General features: G+C 36.1%; 6 protein-coding genes and 1 non-coding gene across 7 annotated transcripts; 3 read left to right on the plus strand and 4 right to left on the minus strand.

The window, feature by feature from the left end:
• Positions 1 to 29: 29 nt before the first annotated feature.
• On the plus strand, positions 30 to 5,606 carry GSC2 (1,3-beta-glucan synthase GSC2; the record flags this gene model as incomplete). The annotated part of the gene is made up of 1 exon (XM_041552690.1): positions 30 to 5,606. The coding sequence occupies one exon, from the start codon at positions 30 to 32 to the stop codon at positions 5,604 to 5,606; it is 5,577 nt and encodes a 1,858-aa protein (XP_041408624.1).
• A 350-nt stretch (positions 5,607 to 5,956) lies between these two features.
• TIM21 (Tim21p) lies at positions 5,957 to 6,679 on the minus strand (the record flags this gene model as incomplete). The annotated part of the gene is made up of 1 exon (XM_041552691.1): positions 5,957 to 6,679. The coding sequence occupies one exon, from the start codon at positions 6,677 to 6,679 to the stop codon at positions 5,957 to 5,959; it is 723 nt and encodes a 240-aa protein (XP_041408625.1).
• A 640-nt stretch (positions 6,680 to 7,319) lies between these two features.
• Positions 7,320 to 8,105, plus strand: RPL26B (60S ribosomal protein uL24; the record flags this gene model as incomplete). Its single annotated transcript, XM_041552692.1, has 2 exons — positions 7,320 to 7,338; positions 7,741 to 8,105. The coding sequence occupies 2 exons, from the start codon at positions 7,320 to 7,322 to the stop codon at positions 8,103 to 8,105; spliced, it is 384 nt and encodes a 127-aa protein (XP_041408626.1).
• A 1,037-nt stretch (positions 8,106 to 9,142) lies between these two features.
• CAX4 (dolichyldiphosphatase) lies at positions 9,143 to 9,808 on the minus strand (the record flags this gene model as incomplete). The annotated part of the gene is made up of 1 exon (XM_041552693.1): positions 9,143 to 9,808. The coding sequence occupies one exon, from the start codon at positions 9,806 to 9,808 to the stop codon at positions 9,143 to 9,145; it is 666 nt and encodes a 221-aa protein (XP_041408627.1).
• Positions 9,809 to 10,083: 275 nt separating this feature from the next.
• On the minus strand, positions 10,084 to 10,344 carry ACB1 (long-chain fatty acid transporter ACB1; the record flags this gene model as incomplete). Its single annotated transcript, XM_041552694.1, has 1 exon — positions 10,084 to 10,344. The coding sequence occupies one exon, from the start codon at positions 10,342 to 10,344 to the stop codon at positions 10,084 to 10,086; it is 261 nt and encodes an 86-aa protein (XP_041408628.1).
• A 2,464-nt stretch (positions 10,345 to 12,808) lies between these two features.
• On the plus strand, positions 12,809 to 13,552 carry ORM1 (sphingolipid homeostasis protein ORM1; the record flags this gene model as incomplete). Its single annotated transcript, XM_041552695.1, has 1 exon — positions 12,809 to 13,552. One exon carries the CDS (start codon positions 12,809 to 12,811, stop codon positions 13,550 to 13,552), a length of 744 nt encoding a protein of 247 aa, XP_041408629.1.
• Positions 13,553 to 13,874: 322 nt separating this feature from the next.
• Positions 13,875 to 13,956, minus strand: KABA2_11S03278. Its single transcript has one exon. It is a non-coding gene; the product is annotated as a tRNA-Ser (tRNA).
• Between the last annotated feature and the right edge of the window lie 1,174 nt (positions 13,957 to 15,130).

Genomic DNA, 15,130 nt, shown 5'->3' on the forward strand with positions numbered 1-15,130 from the left:
ATACAGATACGAAAACCTGAAATATAATCATGTCTGGCCCTCCAAATGATGATTCTTTACAGGATCATCAGGAACAACAAAGGTATGATCAATATGGTCAACCTATTGGTCCTGACACGAGTATAGACAACCACTATATGGAAAACACATTTGATGATTCGAATAACGACGCTTATTATAACGATAACTTACGTCCTCCGCACAATATTCCAAATGACGAAACTTATTCTGATTTTAGTAGTTACAGAGAATCAAGTCAACCACAATCGACTCAACCTCCAAATTATAACAGTTACACACCATCGCAAATGAGTTACGGAGACCAAAGATCAAACTCTATGGTTTTTAACCAACCTGAAGGGATGGCGAATTTGTTTCCAAGAGATCCATATCCAGCATGGACTGCTGATCCTGAACAACCTATTGGTATTCAACAAATTGAAGATATTTTCATTGATTTGACCGAAAAGTTTGGATTTCAACGTGATTCCATGAGAAATATGTTCGATCATCTTATGACGTTACTAGATTCGAGAGCCTCAAGAATGGCTCCATCTCAAGCATTACTATCTTTACATGCGGATTATATTGGTGGTGATACATCAAATTATAAGAAATGGTATTTTGCAGCACAATTGGATTTAGATGATGATATTGGATTTAGAAATATTAGTTTAAATAAATTGAACAAAAAATCAAAACGTGCTAAAAAATCCAATAAAAAAATATTGAAATCTACTAGAGAAGCAATCCTAGATGGTGATAATGGTATTCAATACGATGAACAAGATATTGACAACGTTTTGAACTCTTTGCAAGGTGATAAATCCTTAGAGGCAGCAGATTTTAGATGGAAAGTGAAGATGAATAGATTGACCCCATCTCAGAGAATCACTCATCTAGCTTTATATTTATTGACATGGGGTGAAGCTAACCAAGTTAGATTCACATCTGAATGTTTATGTTTCATCTATAAATGTGCCCTTGATTACTTAGAGTCTCCAATTTCTGAAAACAAAAGAATTCCAGAAGGTGATTACTTGAATAGAGTCATTACTCCATTGTATCGTTTCTTAAGAAATCAAGTCTATGAGATTGAAAACGGTCGTTATATAAAACGTGAAAGAGACCACAACAAAGTTATAGGTTACGATGATGTTAATCAATTGTTTTGGTACCCAGAAGGTTTAACCAAGATCATTTTGTCCAATGGGAATAAACTGTTAGACTTGGCTCCAGAGGAAAGATATCTGAATCTTGGTAACATCAATTGGGATAACGTTTTTTTCAAAACTTACAAAGAGACAAGAACTATGTTCCACATGTTAACAAATTTCAATCGTATTTGGATTCTTCATACATCTGTCTATTGGATGTACTGTGCTTACAATGCACCAATCTTTTACACACACAACTATCAACAATTGGTTAATAACAAACCATTAGCTTCTTACAAGTGGGCATCTGCCGCTTTAGGTGGTACTGTGGCTTCCGTTATTCAATTGGCTGCAACTATTGCAGAATGGTGTTTTGTTCCAAGAAAATGGGCAGGTGCTCAACATTTGACAACTAGGTTCGCATTTATTTGTGTTATCTTAGGTATTAATATTGCTCCAATCGCGTGGGTATTCGCTTATGACAGTGACACCGAAAGTAGTAAAATTGCACATATTGTCGCAGCTGTGTTCTTTTTCGTTGCAGTCGCTACTATTGTATTCTTTTCCGTTATGCCACTGGGTGGGTTATTCACTTCTTATATGAATAGAAGCTCTAGAAGGTACGTTTCTTCACAAACTTTTACAGCATCATTTGCTCCTTTACATGGTTGGGATAGATTACTTTCTTACGGTGTTTGGATTTGTGTGTTCGGTGCTAAATATGCAGAATCATACTATTTCTTGATCCTTTCTCTAACAGATCCTATTAGAATTTTAGCACCAATGAGTATGAGATGTACTGGTGATTATTGGATTAGTAACAGATTGTGTAAACATCAGCCACAAATTACTTTAGGTTTGATGATGGCTACTGATTTTATCCTGTTTTTCCTAGATACTTATCTATGGTATATTATTATCAACACCATTTGTTCCGTTGGGAAATCTTTTTACATGGGTATGTCTGTATTGACTCCTTGGAGAAATATTTTTACTAGACTACCAAAGAGAATTTACATAAAATTATTGGCCACTGAAGAGATGTCAATTAAGTATAAACCAAAGGTGTTAATCTCTCAAGTTTGGAATGCCATAATTATCTCGATGTACAGAGAACATCTATTGGCCATTGACCATGTTCAAAAATTGTTATATCATCAAGTTCCATCAGATGTTGCAGGAAAGAGAACTTTAAGAGCTCCAACTTTCTTTATGTCTCAAGCTAAAGAACATGCTAATACTGAATTTTTCCCACATGACTCTGAGGCTGAACGTCGTATTTCCTTTTTCGCACAATCTTTGATCTGTCCAATCCCTTCACCGGTCTCTGTTGATAACATGCCAACTTTCACTGTGTTGACTCCTCATTATTCTGAAAGAATTTTGTTGTCACTAAGAGAAATTATCCGTGAAGATGATCAATTTTCTAGAGTCACATTATTAGAATACTTGAAACAATTGCACCCTGTCGAGTGGGATTGTTTTGTTAAGGATACTAAGATTCTGGCAGATGAAACTGCGGCATATGAAGGTGTCACTGAAGAAGCAGCTGAAAAGGATGATAACACGAAGGCTAAAATCGACGATTTACCATTTTATTGTATTGGTTTCAAATCAGCTGCACCTGAATACACTTTACGTACTCGTATCTGGGCATCGTTGAGATCCCAAACTTTGTATCGTACTGTATCTGGTTTTATGAACTACTCAAGAGCTATTAAACTGTTATACCGTGTGGAGAATCCTGAGATTGTCCAAATGTTCGGTGGTAACGCTGAAGGTTTAGAGAGAGAGTTAGAGAAAATGACCAGAAGAAAATTCAAGTTTTTGGTATCCATGCAGAGATTGGCCAAGTTTAAACCACATGAATTAGAAAATGCTGAATTTTTATTAAGAGCTTACCCAGATTTACAGATTGCTTATTTGGATGAAGAACCACCATTACACGAAGGCGATGAACCAAGAATCTTTTCAGCTTTGATAGATGGTCACTGTGAAGTCCTAGAAAATGGTCGTAGACGTCCAAAGTTTAGAGTTCAATTATCTGGTAACCCAATCTTGGGTGATGGTAAATCTGATAATCAAAATCATGCCCTTATTTTCTACAGAGGTGAATATATTCAACTGATCGATGCTAATCAAGATAATTATTTAGAAGAATGTTTAAAGATTAGATCCATTTTAGCTGAATTCGAAGAATTAAACGTTGAACAAGTTAACCCTTATGCTCCACATATCAAATATGTTGATCAAACCAATAACCATCCTGTGGCAATCGTTGGTGCCAGAGAATATATTTTCTCTGAAAACTCCGGTGTTTTAGGTGATGTCGCTGCTGGTAAGGAACAAACATTTGGTACTTTATTTGCTCGTACATTGGCTCAAATTGGTGGTAAATTACATTATGGTCATCCGGATTTTGTTAACGCTACATTCTTAACAACAAGAGGTGGTGTCTCCAAGGCACAAAAGGGTCTACATTTGAACGAAGATATTTATTCTGGTATGAATGCTTTACTTCGTGGTGGGCGTATTAAACATTGTGAATATTATCAATGTGGTAAAGGTAGAGATTTAGGTTTTGGTACTATTTTGAATTTCACAACAAAGATTGGTGCTGGTATGGGTGAACAAATGCTTTCCCGTGAATACTACTATCTAGGTACTCAATTGCCTATCGATCGTTTCTTATCATTTTATTATGCGCATCCTGGTTTCCATTTGAACAATTTCTTCATTCAATTATCTTTGCAAATGTTCATGCTAACACTAGTAAACTTGCACTCTTTAGCACATGAATCTATTATTTGTTCATATGACAGAAATAAGCCAATTACTGATGTTTTATATCCAATTGGTTGTTATAATTTAGAGCCTGTTATTGATTGGGTTAGACGTTACACTCTATCCATCTTCATTGTTTTCTTTATTGCATTTGTTCCGTTAGTTGTTCAAGAATTGATTGAACGTGGTGCTTGGAAGGCTACTTTTAGATTCTGGCGTCATATTTTCTCTTTGTCACCTATGTTTGAAGTTTTTGCAGGACAAATTTATTCTGCTTCTCTAATGAGCGATTTGACAGTTGGTGGTGCCCGTTATATTTCTACTGGTAGAGGTTTCGCTACATCGCGTATCCCATTCTCCATCTTATATTCTAGATTTGCTGGTTCTGCAATTTATATGGGTGCTAGATCTATCTTAATGTTATTATTTGGTACAGTTGCACATTGGCAAGCTCCATTACTATGGTTCTGGGCTTCCTTAGCTTCTTTGATTTTCTCACCATTCATTTTCAATCCACATCAATTATCCTGGGATGATTTCTTCTTAGATTACAGAGATTTCGTTAGGTGGATGTCAAGAGGTAACAGTAAATACCATAGAAATTCATGGATTGGTTATGTTAGAATGTCGAGATCTCGTGTAACTGGTTTCAAACGTAAATTAATTGGTGATGAGTCTGAGAAGGCTATCGGTGATGCAAGCAGAGCCCATAGAGTAAACTTGATTCTTACCGAGATTATCCCATTAATTATTTATTCTGCTGGTTGTTTCATTTCTTTTACTTTTATTAATGCTCAAACAGGTGCAAAGACTACTGATGATGATAAGGTTAACTCTATTTTAAGAATTATTATCTGTACATTAGGTCCAATTGCTTTGAATATGGCTACATTAGCCTTCTGCATGTCAATTTCATGTTGTTCAAGTGCAATGTTTGGTTCATGTTGTAAAAACCCAAGTTCTGGTGTTGCTGCGTTTGCCCATGGTGTTGCTGTAGTTGGTCACGTTGGTTCATTCATTGTGATGTGGATTCTAGAGGGTTTCAGTTTTGTCAAGATGATTATTGGTGTTGTAACTTGTATACAATTACAAAGATTAATTTTCCAATGTATGACTGTCTTCCTATTATCTCGTGAATATAAGAATGATCATTCAAACACAGCATTCTGGAATGGTCAATGGAGTACTACAGGTTCTGCATTTACACAAGCATGTCGTGAATACACTGCTAAGATCATTGAAATGTCTGAATTTGCTGCTGATTTTGTATTAGGTCATGTTATTTTAATATGTCATGCACCATTATTGGTTATACCAGGCATTGATACATTACATTCTATTATGTTGTTCTGGTTGAAACCATCTCGTCAAATCCGTCCACCAATTTTTTCATTGAAACAAACACGTTTACGTAAACGTATGGTTAGAAAATACATGGCCCTTTACGTTTTAATTCTGGTATTATTTGCCGGTTGTATTATTGGTCCAGCTGTTGCTGCATCTCATGTTCCTGCAAGATTGGCTCCAAATTTGACCGGTGCGGGTCGTAACTTATTCCAACCAAGAGGTGTTGATCAAAACGATACAGGTGTGGGTATGTCTACATATAGTGGACATTATTTTACTCAAACACCAAGTATGGTAACTTGGAACACTATCAATTAGTTAGATATATCGATCCAAACAAATTTTAGGGAAATTCAATTAACCAAAAAACAAACATATAGGTAAAATTCCCTTTATCGTTATATTATTTTACGAAAGTCGAAATCAACTATCCACATATATTATTATTACTTTTTTTTATTCCTTATATACTATCATTTATATTATTTAAAAAGCACAAAATAGACAAATCATTTAAAAAAAAACATAAGAGAAAATTGTATATTAAAAGATGAATATTACGTTATATTAATGCATAAATTATTTCAATTGTTACTTATTATCTCTTTAATTAATCTATTTACATATGATGCGCAGAGAACAATGATATGAGAGTGAGAGGGGAGATCTTAAGTTCTCTTTGGTCCCCAATTTACACCAAGAAATCCAGTAGATTTTGGTTGTTTCTGTAGTTTTGGTTTAATGATAAAATGACGTTTTTCACCTTTAATATCAACGTATAATGAAACAAATTCAGGTAATAAAGATCCTTGTTTTTCAACTGCTTCACAATGTACTAATCCGATTTTCTTTTTAGATTCAATATGAAATCTTAAGAAACAATGTACATTACCATCATTATCGATTCTTCTCTTTGAGACAATTGGTCTATTACGGGTCCATCTATCATGTGTTATCATTTCACCATACGCTTTTAATCTTTCCCTGTACAAGGTATCATTACTTTGAAGTGATTGACGTAATTCTTGATCTTTTTGTACCAACGATACTGCTCTGTTAAACAATTGTGTATCTCCAGATGGTGAGAACAATTCTGCACCAATTAAATAAATAACTACTGTCGAGACACCAATGGCACCAACAACCAATGCAGCAGAAAATGTAAATGTAGTGAAACTTTTCAATTTAGGCCATATAGATGTGGTCGTCTTCTTTTCAGATGGTTTCTTCTTATTGGATTCATTGCTTAGAGGTGAGGTGATGGATATTGATCTTTTTGAACTTTGAAATATTATACTTGAGGTCAATTTAGAGTCGATGGCTCTTAAAGCAGCTCGAGATGTTAGAGTGTGTAACCCCTTTGGGCGTACTATAGAAAATGTCGATAGCATATTTGATTGGTAAAGTAAAATTCTGGTGAGTTCGTTATTGCTAATTCTAAACTCTATCCCTTTTTTTGAAGTTAGTTTGTGAAATATATGTATCTGTGAGTATGCGTTAGTCACCTTTATAAGATGGCAAACATTCCAAATATCCTTTTTTCTCGTTCGTCCACGATGATATTGGATGGATTGGTTGGACTGTCATCCGTGCACCACATTGTGTCTGGGTGTTTCCAAACTTTTTTCATTTTTTAATATTTTTTTTTCAAACTTTTTCACTTTTTCTTCCTCGCACAACGTAAACGGATAATGAAGGAAGCAAGAAAGAGTTCACATTGAATGAAACAATTTTCCAATCTGTAAGAAGGGGAAGATCACACACTAAGTATTGGGAATCCACACACAGACATCGATGCAAGATGTGAAATTTCGTTTTAGTGAGATGGGCGACAGAGATTAGCCAAAGGTCAATACCAATACTAACATCATTGCATTAGAGGTAGAGAGGTAGTGTAGAATTACGAGTAATTATAACATTCGATATATACTTTAAGAAGTTGTAATATTTTAGAGGTAGTAATTTCGATATTTGCAATTTTTGATTGTGAAAGAATAAAAATATAACTCACCAAGGATATATATAACAACAATGGCTAAGCAATCATTAGGTATGTGAAATATAGGATAGCAAATACTAGAAAGAGAAGGAGATGAGAGTATAAATAAATGGTTTGGAAACCCTTGGAAGAACACAAGGCAACCCTGAATGGCAAATATACCTGTCCTGCCAGGAGATATATCAAAACTGAAACAACGAATAGATGTAGGAAAATTGTTCGCCATCATCTCACTGGAAATGATAATATATTAAAAGTGGTGAAAATATAAAGAATTGGTACCAGTAATCTAACGATACACCTAACTTTTTTCTCGACGCTTCTCTCTTCTAATAAGGAACTGCAGTTTGTAGTTGATTCCACCATGTCAAAACTTAATTTACTAACAAATTATCCGACGATACTAATAATTACTAATAATTATTTATGTGTCTCACAACTATTTGAATACAGACGTTTCCTCCAACAGAAACAAGTCCAGAAAGGCTTACTTCACCGCTCCATCTTCTGCCAGACGTGTTCTAATGTCTGCTCCATTATCCAAGGAACTAAGAGCTCAATACGGTATCAAGGCTCTTCCAATCAGAAGAGATGACGAAGTTCTAGTTTCTCGTGGTGCTAAGAAGGGTCAAGAAGGTAAGGTTTCTTCTGTTTACAGATTGAAATTTTCCATTCAAGTTGACAAGATCTCTAAGGAAAAATCCAACGGTGCATCTGTTCCAATCAACATTCACCCATCCAAGGTTGTTATCACCAAGCTACATCTAGACAAGGACAGAAAGGCTTTGATCGAAAGAAAGGGTGGTAAACTAGAATAAATATAAAAATATTTCTATTAAATTAAATTTTTCATTAATATCTAAATATTTTATAAATACAACAAACCTTCTATTTTAATAATAATAGTACTACGTCTAATTGAATTAAAAAAAAAATATGTGTGTATATATATATATTAAAAGTATATAATTATGCAAAGATGTGTATATGTATAAGGTGTGTGTGTGTGTGTGTGTATTTATGTACTTGAACGTCTATTTGATTTTCTGATTTGGCGTCTTAACAGTTCTTCTTCTTCTTGTTTTTGAGCAGCTTTTAAAAGGTCATACCTTGTAATCACTCTATTTATATTATTTGTACTATTGTGTGACGTTGGATAACTTAAAGTTTTCCGTAATGTTGCTGTGGTGCAATTTGCTACTGATTTTATTGGAACGTTCATCCAAGTTGAGACTATTGAACCCATTCTACCACGAGCTGAACTACGTCGTGTCGATGATATACCATCAGTGTTAAAACCGTCATCTGGCACGTGACCCGACCTTCTTGTGGCTGTAGTTGTAGTTGTAGCAGGATCGATGTCTTCCTTCATAGAGACATCTCTTTGAGGAAGCAAACAGGTTGAGTGCATCATTATATAGTGTACTAATTAATTACGTTTCGGTATGATGATTGTGATATCGATATATATATAGGCACCGCAGTGACAAAGGCAAGAAATGGATTAGATCACCGTCCTCCCAATAGCAAATAATCGAGCAATACATAGTTATATATATATATATATATAAATAAATATAAAAACAGCATCTGTATTTTCCACTATTGTGTTAAAATAGCAATGCTGACAATAGCAATGCAAAGTTTACAGGAAACAAGCACATCCTTTGCGACTATTTTATCGATGTTAATCCTCTCTTATTCATCAATGCATTCCTTCCAGTTCCATGGATATAGCAAGCATCCCTCTGTGGTTGCCATTACTAAGTGAGCCGTTCGTCTCCTCCTCTCGCCCGGCGGGGATGCGCGTGGGGCGGGTGAGGAGAGCCACGGTGGACCGTGTCCGCGGGTGGTTTCAGCTGCTGTCCGCGGCTTTAGCCCACTTCTTCCGCAGCGTTTCGCCGTTGGACGAGTTGAATGAGTCCACCAGATAGCAGGCTTGGGCCAGTGGCCATGCCAGCAGCCAGTCCATAAGACCCAGCTGTCTGACCACGCCGACAGCCATGAAGTACAGCGTCCCGTTTGCGATCCCGATGAGGTAGCCGAGTGTCACCTGTTCCAGCGTGTGGTACAACAGGTATATTCGAGAACCGCAGACCATCAGTGTGAAAGTCAATATAAACAGCGAGGATTGCGTCTTGAGAGATGTGCTTGCGTGTGGGTCCCATTGCAACCATATCTTTAGCGTCCAGTAACTTAGAAAGAAACCGACGAATTGGGAGTGCGCAGACGGCATACCATACCCTGGTCCCATCAATGCTTCGTGTGGTCTTGGTTGTTTGATCAATCTTTTGAAAATCTTGTTGGAAAACTCATTTAATAGTTGGCCACCCGCCACGATGATCGATTCTAATTCCCTGGTAATGATCAACCATGAGAGATAGAATGTAAGTAGGAGGATCGGTGATAATGACAAGAATACACTGATGACACTGATGGGATCATGGGGGTTGTACATTATTAACGTATCATCAAATGGTATGACATCGTAGTTTATAATAGTATCGGTGAGATTGAACATTATTCCTGCAAGCGTCTATGCCTATACCACCTGCGAGCTCGATGGATCTCTGGTCTCTTACTTATTTACTTGTATATATATTGTTTTGTTTTGTTTGTTTTTTGAGGTTGCGATTGCGATTGCTCTCGTTCTTATATATTGAAATACGCGAGTTTTATATTTAATCACATGCAATTGATATGATTTGATATGATATGATATGATATGATTTGATTTGATCTATGCAGTTAGATTAGATAGCTATATACTTTATTTACTTAGCAAACATATATGTCTTACTTATACTTAGCAAACAACTCATCGACTAATTCAATGTATTGCTTTTCGGCATCGTCTTGAGAGGTACCTTTAACTTTGTTCCAGGCATCCCACTTGGATCTGTCCTTCAAATTAAAGATCCCAGGTCTATCGGTATTGCAATCACCAACTGTGGCTTGTTTGTACAATGCATACAGCTTTAATAATTCTTCCGTATTTGGCTTGGTTGGTAAGTCGTTAACAGCCTTTGCCTTTTCTTCAAATACTTGTGAGACCATTTTGCAATAATGTACGTGGGTGTGTGTACGTGGGTGTGTGTGTGTGTGATTTAGTCTGCTCGACCTCAAGAGATGTTTGAGGTAATTAACTTATCTCTCCCCCTCCCCTCTCCCCTCTCCCCTTTATATACATTGATTTGTCTCTCTTCTCCTCTCGCTTTTTCTCAACAAAATTTGTTCATTATGGCTTCACCTGGCACAAGCCCCGGTTGGGTCTTGGAAGAATAAGAAGACCTCGCACTTGCTACCCCCTGTTTGGGCAGACCTATGGACTCACGGTTTGGGATACGGGTCAATTGATCGAGGAAATAGCGTGTGTGGAACTCAGAATGCCGGATTTAAAAGCAATAGAAGGTACTACCTTGGCGTTTCTGCAATACTGATGAAAGCAAAATGGCCAATCGTTCGAGAGGATTCTTCGAAGTGCGATCGGTAGTGACTAGGAAATTGCTGACTCGGAATTTATTCGCTTATGCAAACATCTACCAAACGGTAATGCCTATATGTACGCAGCAACTGTTGTGAACAAACATTTCTGCTTCTATAGAAAGAAGTTTCGGACTTGCATGGCTCAATGCCCCACCGTGTTGCGTAGACAAGCCAATTATGAAGAAGTCAAGCTCTCTGTATTGTCATTAGAGGTGAGGTAGGAGAGACTAAGAGCTTTTGCAAGAGAGAATTTTGCCACTTTTCAGCATATCTCAAAGACTGAGACATTCACGGACACTGATCGAGTATATATAACGATGGTATTGCAACGATGCCATATTCGTTTCGTTGTACTGGCATCACTGGTCTGGTTATAAAAGGAGTGTGTTTTTCTTGGTACTATGGCTACAGCATACGGTAAGCAGAACGAAGTTCAGACCATGCAAGATCTATCTCAGCCGTTAGGGGGGATTTCAGAGGGACTCGAGCCCTCATGTTGTCCATTTCGACAGATACCGCCTTGAATGTGGCAAAATTAGGTTGTCTTAGCCAAGAGGTCAGAATATCTAGTTAACAACTAACCTTCAGCCGCTATCTGGATTTTATAAGAATATAAATACGCTTATATATAGTATTGGAAGAAAATATATTACGAATAAGTCACCTAAAGGGTGTTTTTTGATGCAATATATTTTAAGAACAGTGGACTAAATTCCCACTATAAGAAGATAACCCCTAAAAACAATTACGATGTCAATTAGGTGAACCGAAAAGAAATTATACTGGGCTCGAGCAAAGATTTACCATATGAGATAAGAAAGAATTGATCCCGTTTTCGTAGAGCTGTATACCAATGTAGACTAGGTATCGATCCCAACCGTACATCCACTCATCAATCTAACATGGTCCTCAGCATACAATTTTACCTCGAAACCCCGGTTCCTGGAAGTTTAGAAAGTAATGATAAGGATTCTTCAAGGGACGATAGCATATGAAATAAAGATGCGAATTTTAACGAATCTAACCAAGATGTCATGCCATAGTCATCATTGTTTCAAAAAGATTTTTGATATAACTCAAATTATACAGGACGCCGGTGAGGAACATCAAAATCAATTGTTGCAAAAATAACCCTGGTTTAAAGAGGGTCTTTTCGATTCGTTACCAAAACGTTTGCAGTGCTACCTAATAATCATCGTGAAAATAATTAACAATGAGCAAGTAAACAGTCGATCACTTTCATCCATAACAGCAACTGGAATTTCTCAAACTGACAGACACTATCCCAATACAATGTCGTTCTGGAAAATCAAGAGATGGTTCATCTTCTACTTTATCAGGTACTAATCTGTCTCGAGTTAACATTCCCTTAAATACTATTTCATTTCAAGACGCCGTGCTACCCCTAAATGACATTCAATATGGAATTCGTCAAAATAAGAGTCAATTCCATCAGCGCACTTCCCTGTCTAATACTCAGTCGAACAGTAGTGAACATTAAATTGTGGTCCACCACTTAATGCACCCATTTTATCCAATTACCAACAAAGCAAGAGGAATCACTATATTACAAGTCAAAACTGCCAGAACGATTCTAATATACATCGGAATAGGCAACCCCCAAGAGGAGACGACTCGCTAACAAAGGCAATTCTATATAATTTTTGAATGTCTATGAATATACTAATAACTGCATCTATATGGATCCTAAACAAGCTATAAATGGTCTTACAATGATCTGAATCGTTCGTTATACACGACGCACTGCTGTTAGCTCTCGTCGTCACGTCGCACGGCAGGAATTTGCTCACCGAAAACTGAAATTTTGCCGCGTTTTTTCGTTGCGTCTGAATGTATGATTTGTTATGATGGCGAGGACCCCTCCCCTCCCCCTTAATAAAGTGTCGAATGGCAGTAAGTGGTAAATATAAATAAACATGGTGGTCATGATCAACTACCCATTTTTAATAAAATAGTATTAGTTGTTTCTTCAACCCTATAAACCCATATAATACACACATATACAAACACAATCATGACTGAACCGTTACAGACAACTACTAGTGCAGGTGCAGACCTCGATTTGAAACCATTCCCATCATATCATAACAATACTACCGCCACTGCTTCTACTACTGCTAGTAGTAGCACGACTAGTGATGATAATACTATGAATGAAAGAGAGTCGCGTACTAGAACAAGAACTAACTCCTTGAAAATTTTACAAAATGAACCGTATAAGGACCATCGTCGTAGACGGTCCTCGAGTATCATATCACATGTGGAGCCTGAAACATTTGAAGATGAAAACGATCAAAAAGCTGTTCCAAACATGAACGCTACATGGGTGGATCAACGTGGTGCGTGGTTGATTCATTTCGTTATCATTGCATTACTAAAAGTCTTTTATAATCTTTTGCCCGGGAGCACCCCAGTTTGGTCTTGGACTTTAACTAATACTACATATATCGTTGGATTTTATGTTATGTTCCATTTGATTAAGGGAACTCCTTTTGATTTTAATGGTGGTGCTTTCGATAATTTAACAATGTGGGAACAAATTGATGATGAAACTTTATACACTCCAACAAGAAAATTCCTAATTATTTTACCAATTGCATTGCTTTTAGTATCAAATCATTATGCTCATTTCACTTATAAATTGTTTATCTTTAATTCTTTAGTGATCCTATTGATAGGTGTCGTACCAAAATTACCTTTAACTCATAGATTAAGAATTTCTATCCCAGGTATTACAGGTCGTGCACAAATTAGTTAATGCGTCTTTATTATCTATCATACATGCACACTCACTCATTCATACACATTTATTATATATTGAGGAACCTTTTCTCCCTTCCTTTTTTTTTGTCTTATTATACTTTCATCTAACTTTCTCCATGGATATATAGATATGTGCAACCATTACACATAATTCAAATAAAAAGATTACAATATATATATATATATATGCACACTTATTTTAGTAATAAATTTATTAAATAATAATGGTACGGTTGTCAAGTGATATATATAGGACGGTTGGTTATAGTGATGATTGATCTGTAACCATGTATTTTACTTCTTGGCAAAAAAAATAACGACAACTGCAGGATTTGAACCTGCGCGGGCAGAGCCCAAAAGATTTCTAATCTTTCGCCTTAACCACTCGGCCAAGTTGCCATAAAATTATGAGAATTTTTATAGCCATTAGAGTATATAATCCCTTTAAAATTTATTATTTCTATGAAGAGGTTAAATATAAGGTTATTTTACTAGTGTGTGTTAAACTGTTGGAAATATATTATAAGAGGGATAATGACCAAGGTAACGATCTGTTAATAAGTTAATCCCGCAACCATCGAGTGAGTTTATAATCACGACAACAAAAAATCCAAACATATATAAATGGAACAATATTTCATTTGTGAATATAATTGTTTCCATAATTTACTTTATACATTTTTATGTAAGACATAAAAGACCAGACGAACTATAAGTCGATTTTGTAATATAATAAAAATTGTTCAGTTAAATAGAAGATGTCTAATATACAATATTTCCATCATAAATAGAGTTACTTGTTAAACAGAGTTGCTGTTGTTAAACTGCTCATCTTTTGTGCATAGTAACGTTGGACAATGTAGCTCCAATAAACCCAATGTAGGGGGAACGAATACTACATTATGCAGTATATATCAGGTGTTGTATTGTCGTCGGCTTCTTTTAATCTTGAAATTAATTCAACGTGATTCATCTTGGTAAGATTACCCATGAAACTTAGACAATGTTTCTGAGAGTCAGGACATAAAGCCAATAAAAAATATCCAATAAAATCATTCTTCTTGGAATTAATATTTTCCTTGTATTTTAAAAGGATAGCTGGCGAACAGTTGTTCATAAATTCTTTGTCAAATTCATTTGGTTCAAAAATTTTAGAAGCAAGATCATTTGCATATTTGATCTTGTCTTCCAATGGTTTGTTAGCATTGTCAAGCAATGGTGTCCAGATGTCAGAATTATAACGCACATTTGACATTTGATACGTATTAATAATAGTATCTAATAAGTTTTTACCACTTTGAAGTTCGTTAGTGTCACTAATATTATACACTAAGTTATTAGCCTCACCTTCAGTAGATAGTTTGATTAGATCAATTAAAGCACTGCTTAATAACTGAATAGCAGTGTTGGATGCCTGTTTAGACATACTGTATTCTTCGATGACAGAAGAAATATTGCCGGTTGAGGCATACTCAGACCACTCAGTGGAATGACGGATTAGATGTTGCTTTAAACGGATATACCAAGTCTTAAATTGCTTGGGTCCAGAAAGTTTAATAGACAACGGATTCTC

This window comes from Maudiozyma barnettii (assembly GCF_903064755.1).
Source record: "Maudiozyma barnettii strain CLIB 1767 genome assembly, contig: KABA2_11, whole genome shotgun sequence".
Taxonomy (NCBI): Eukaryota; Fungi; Ascomycota; class Saccharomycetes; order Saccharomycetales; family Saccharomycetaceae; genus Maudiozyma; species Maudiozyma barnettii.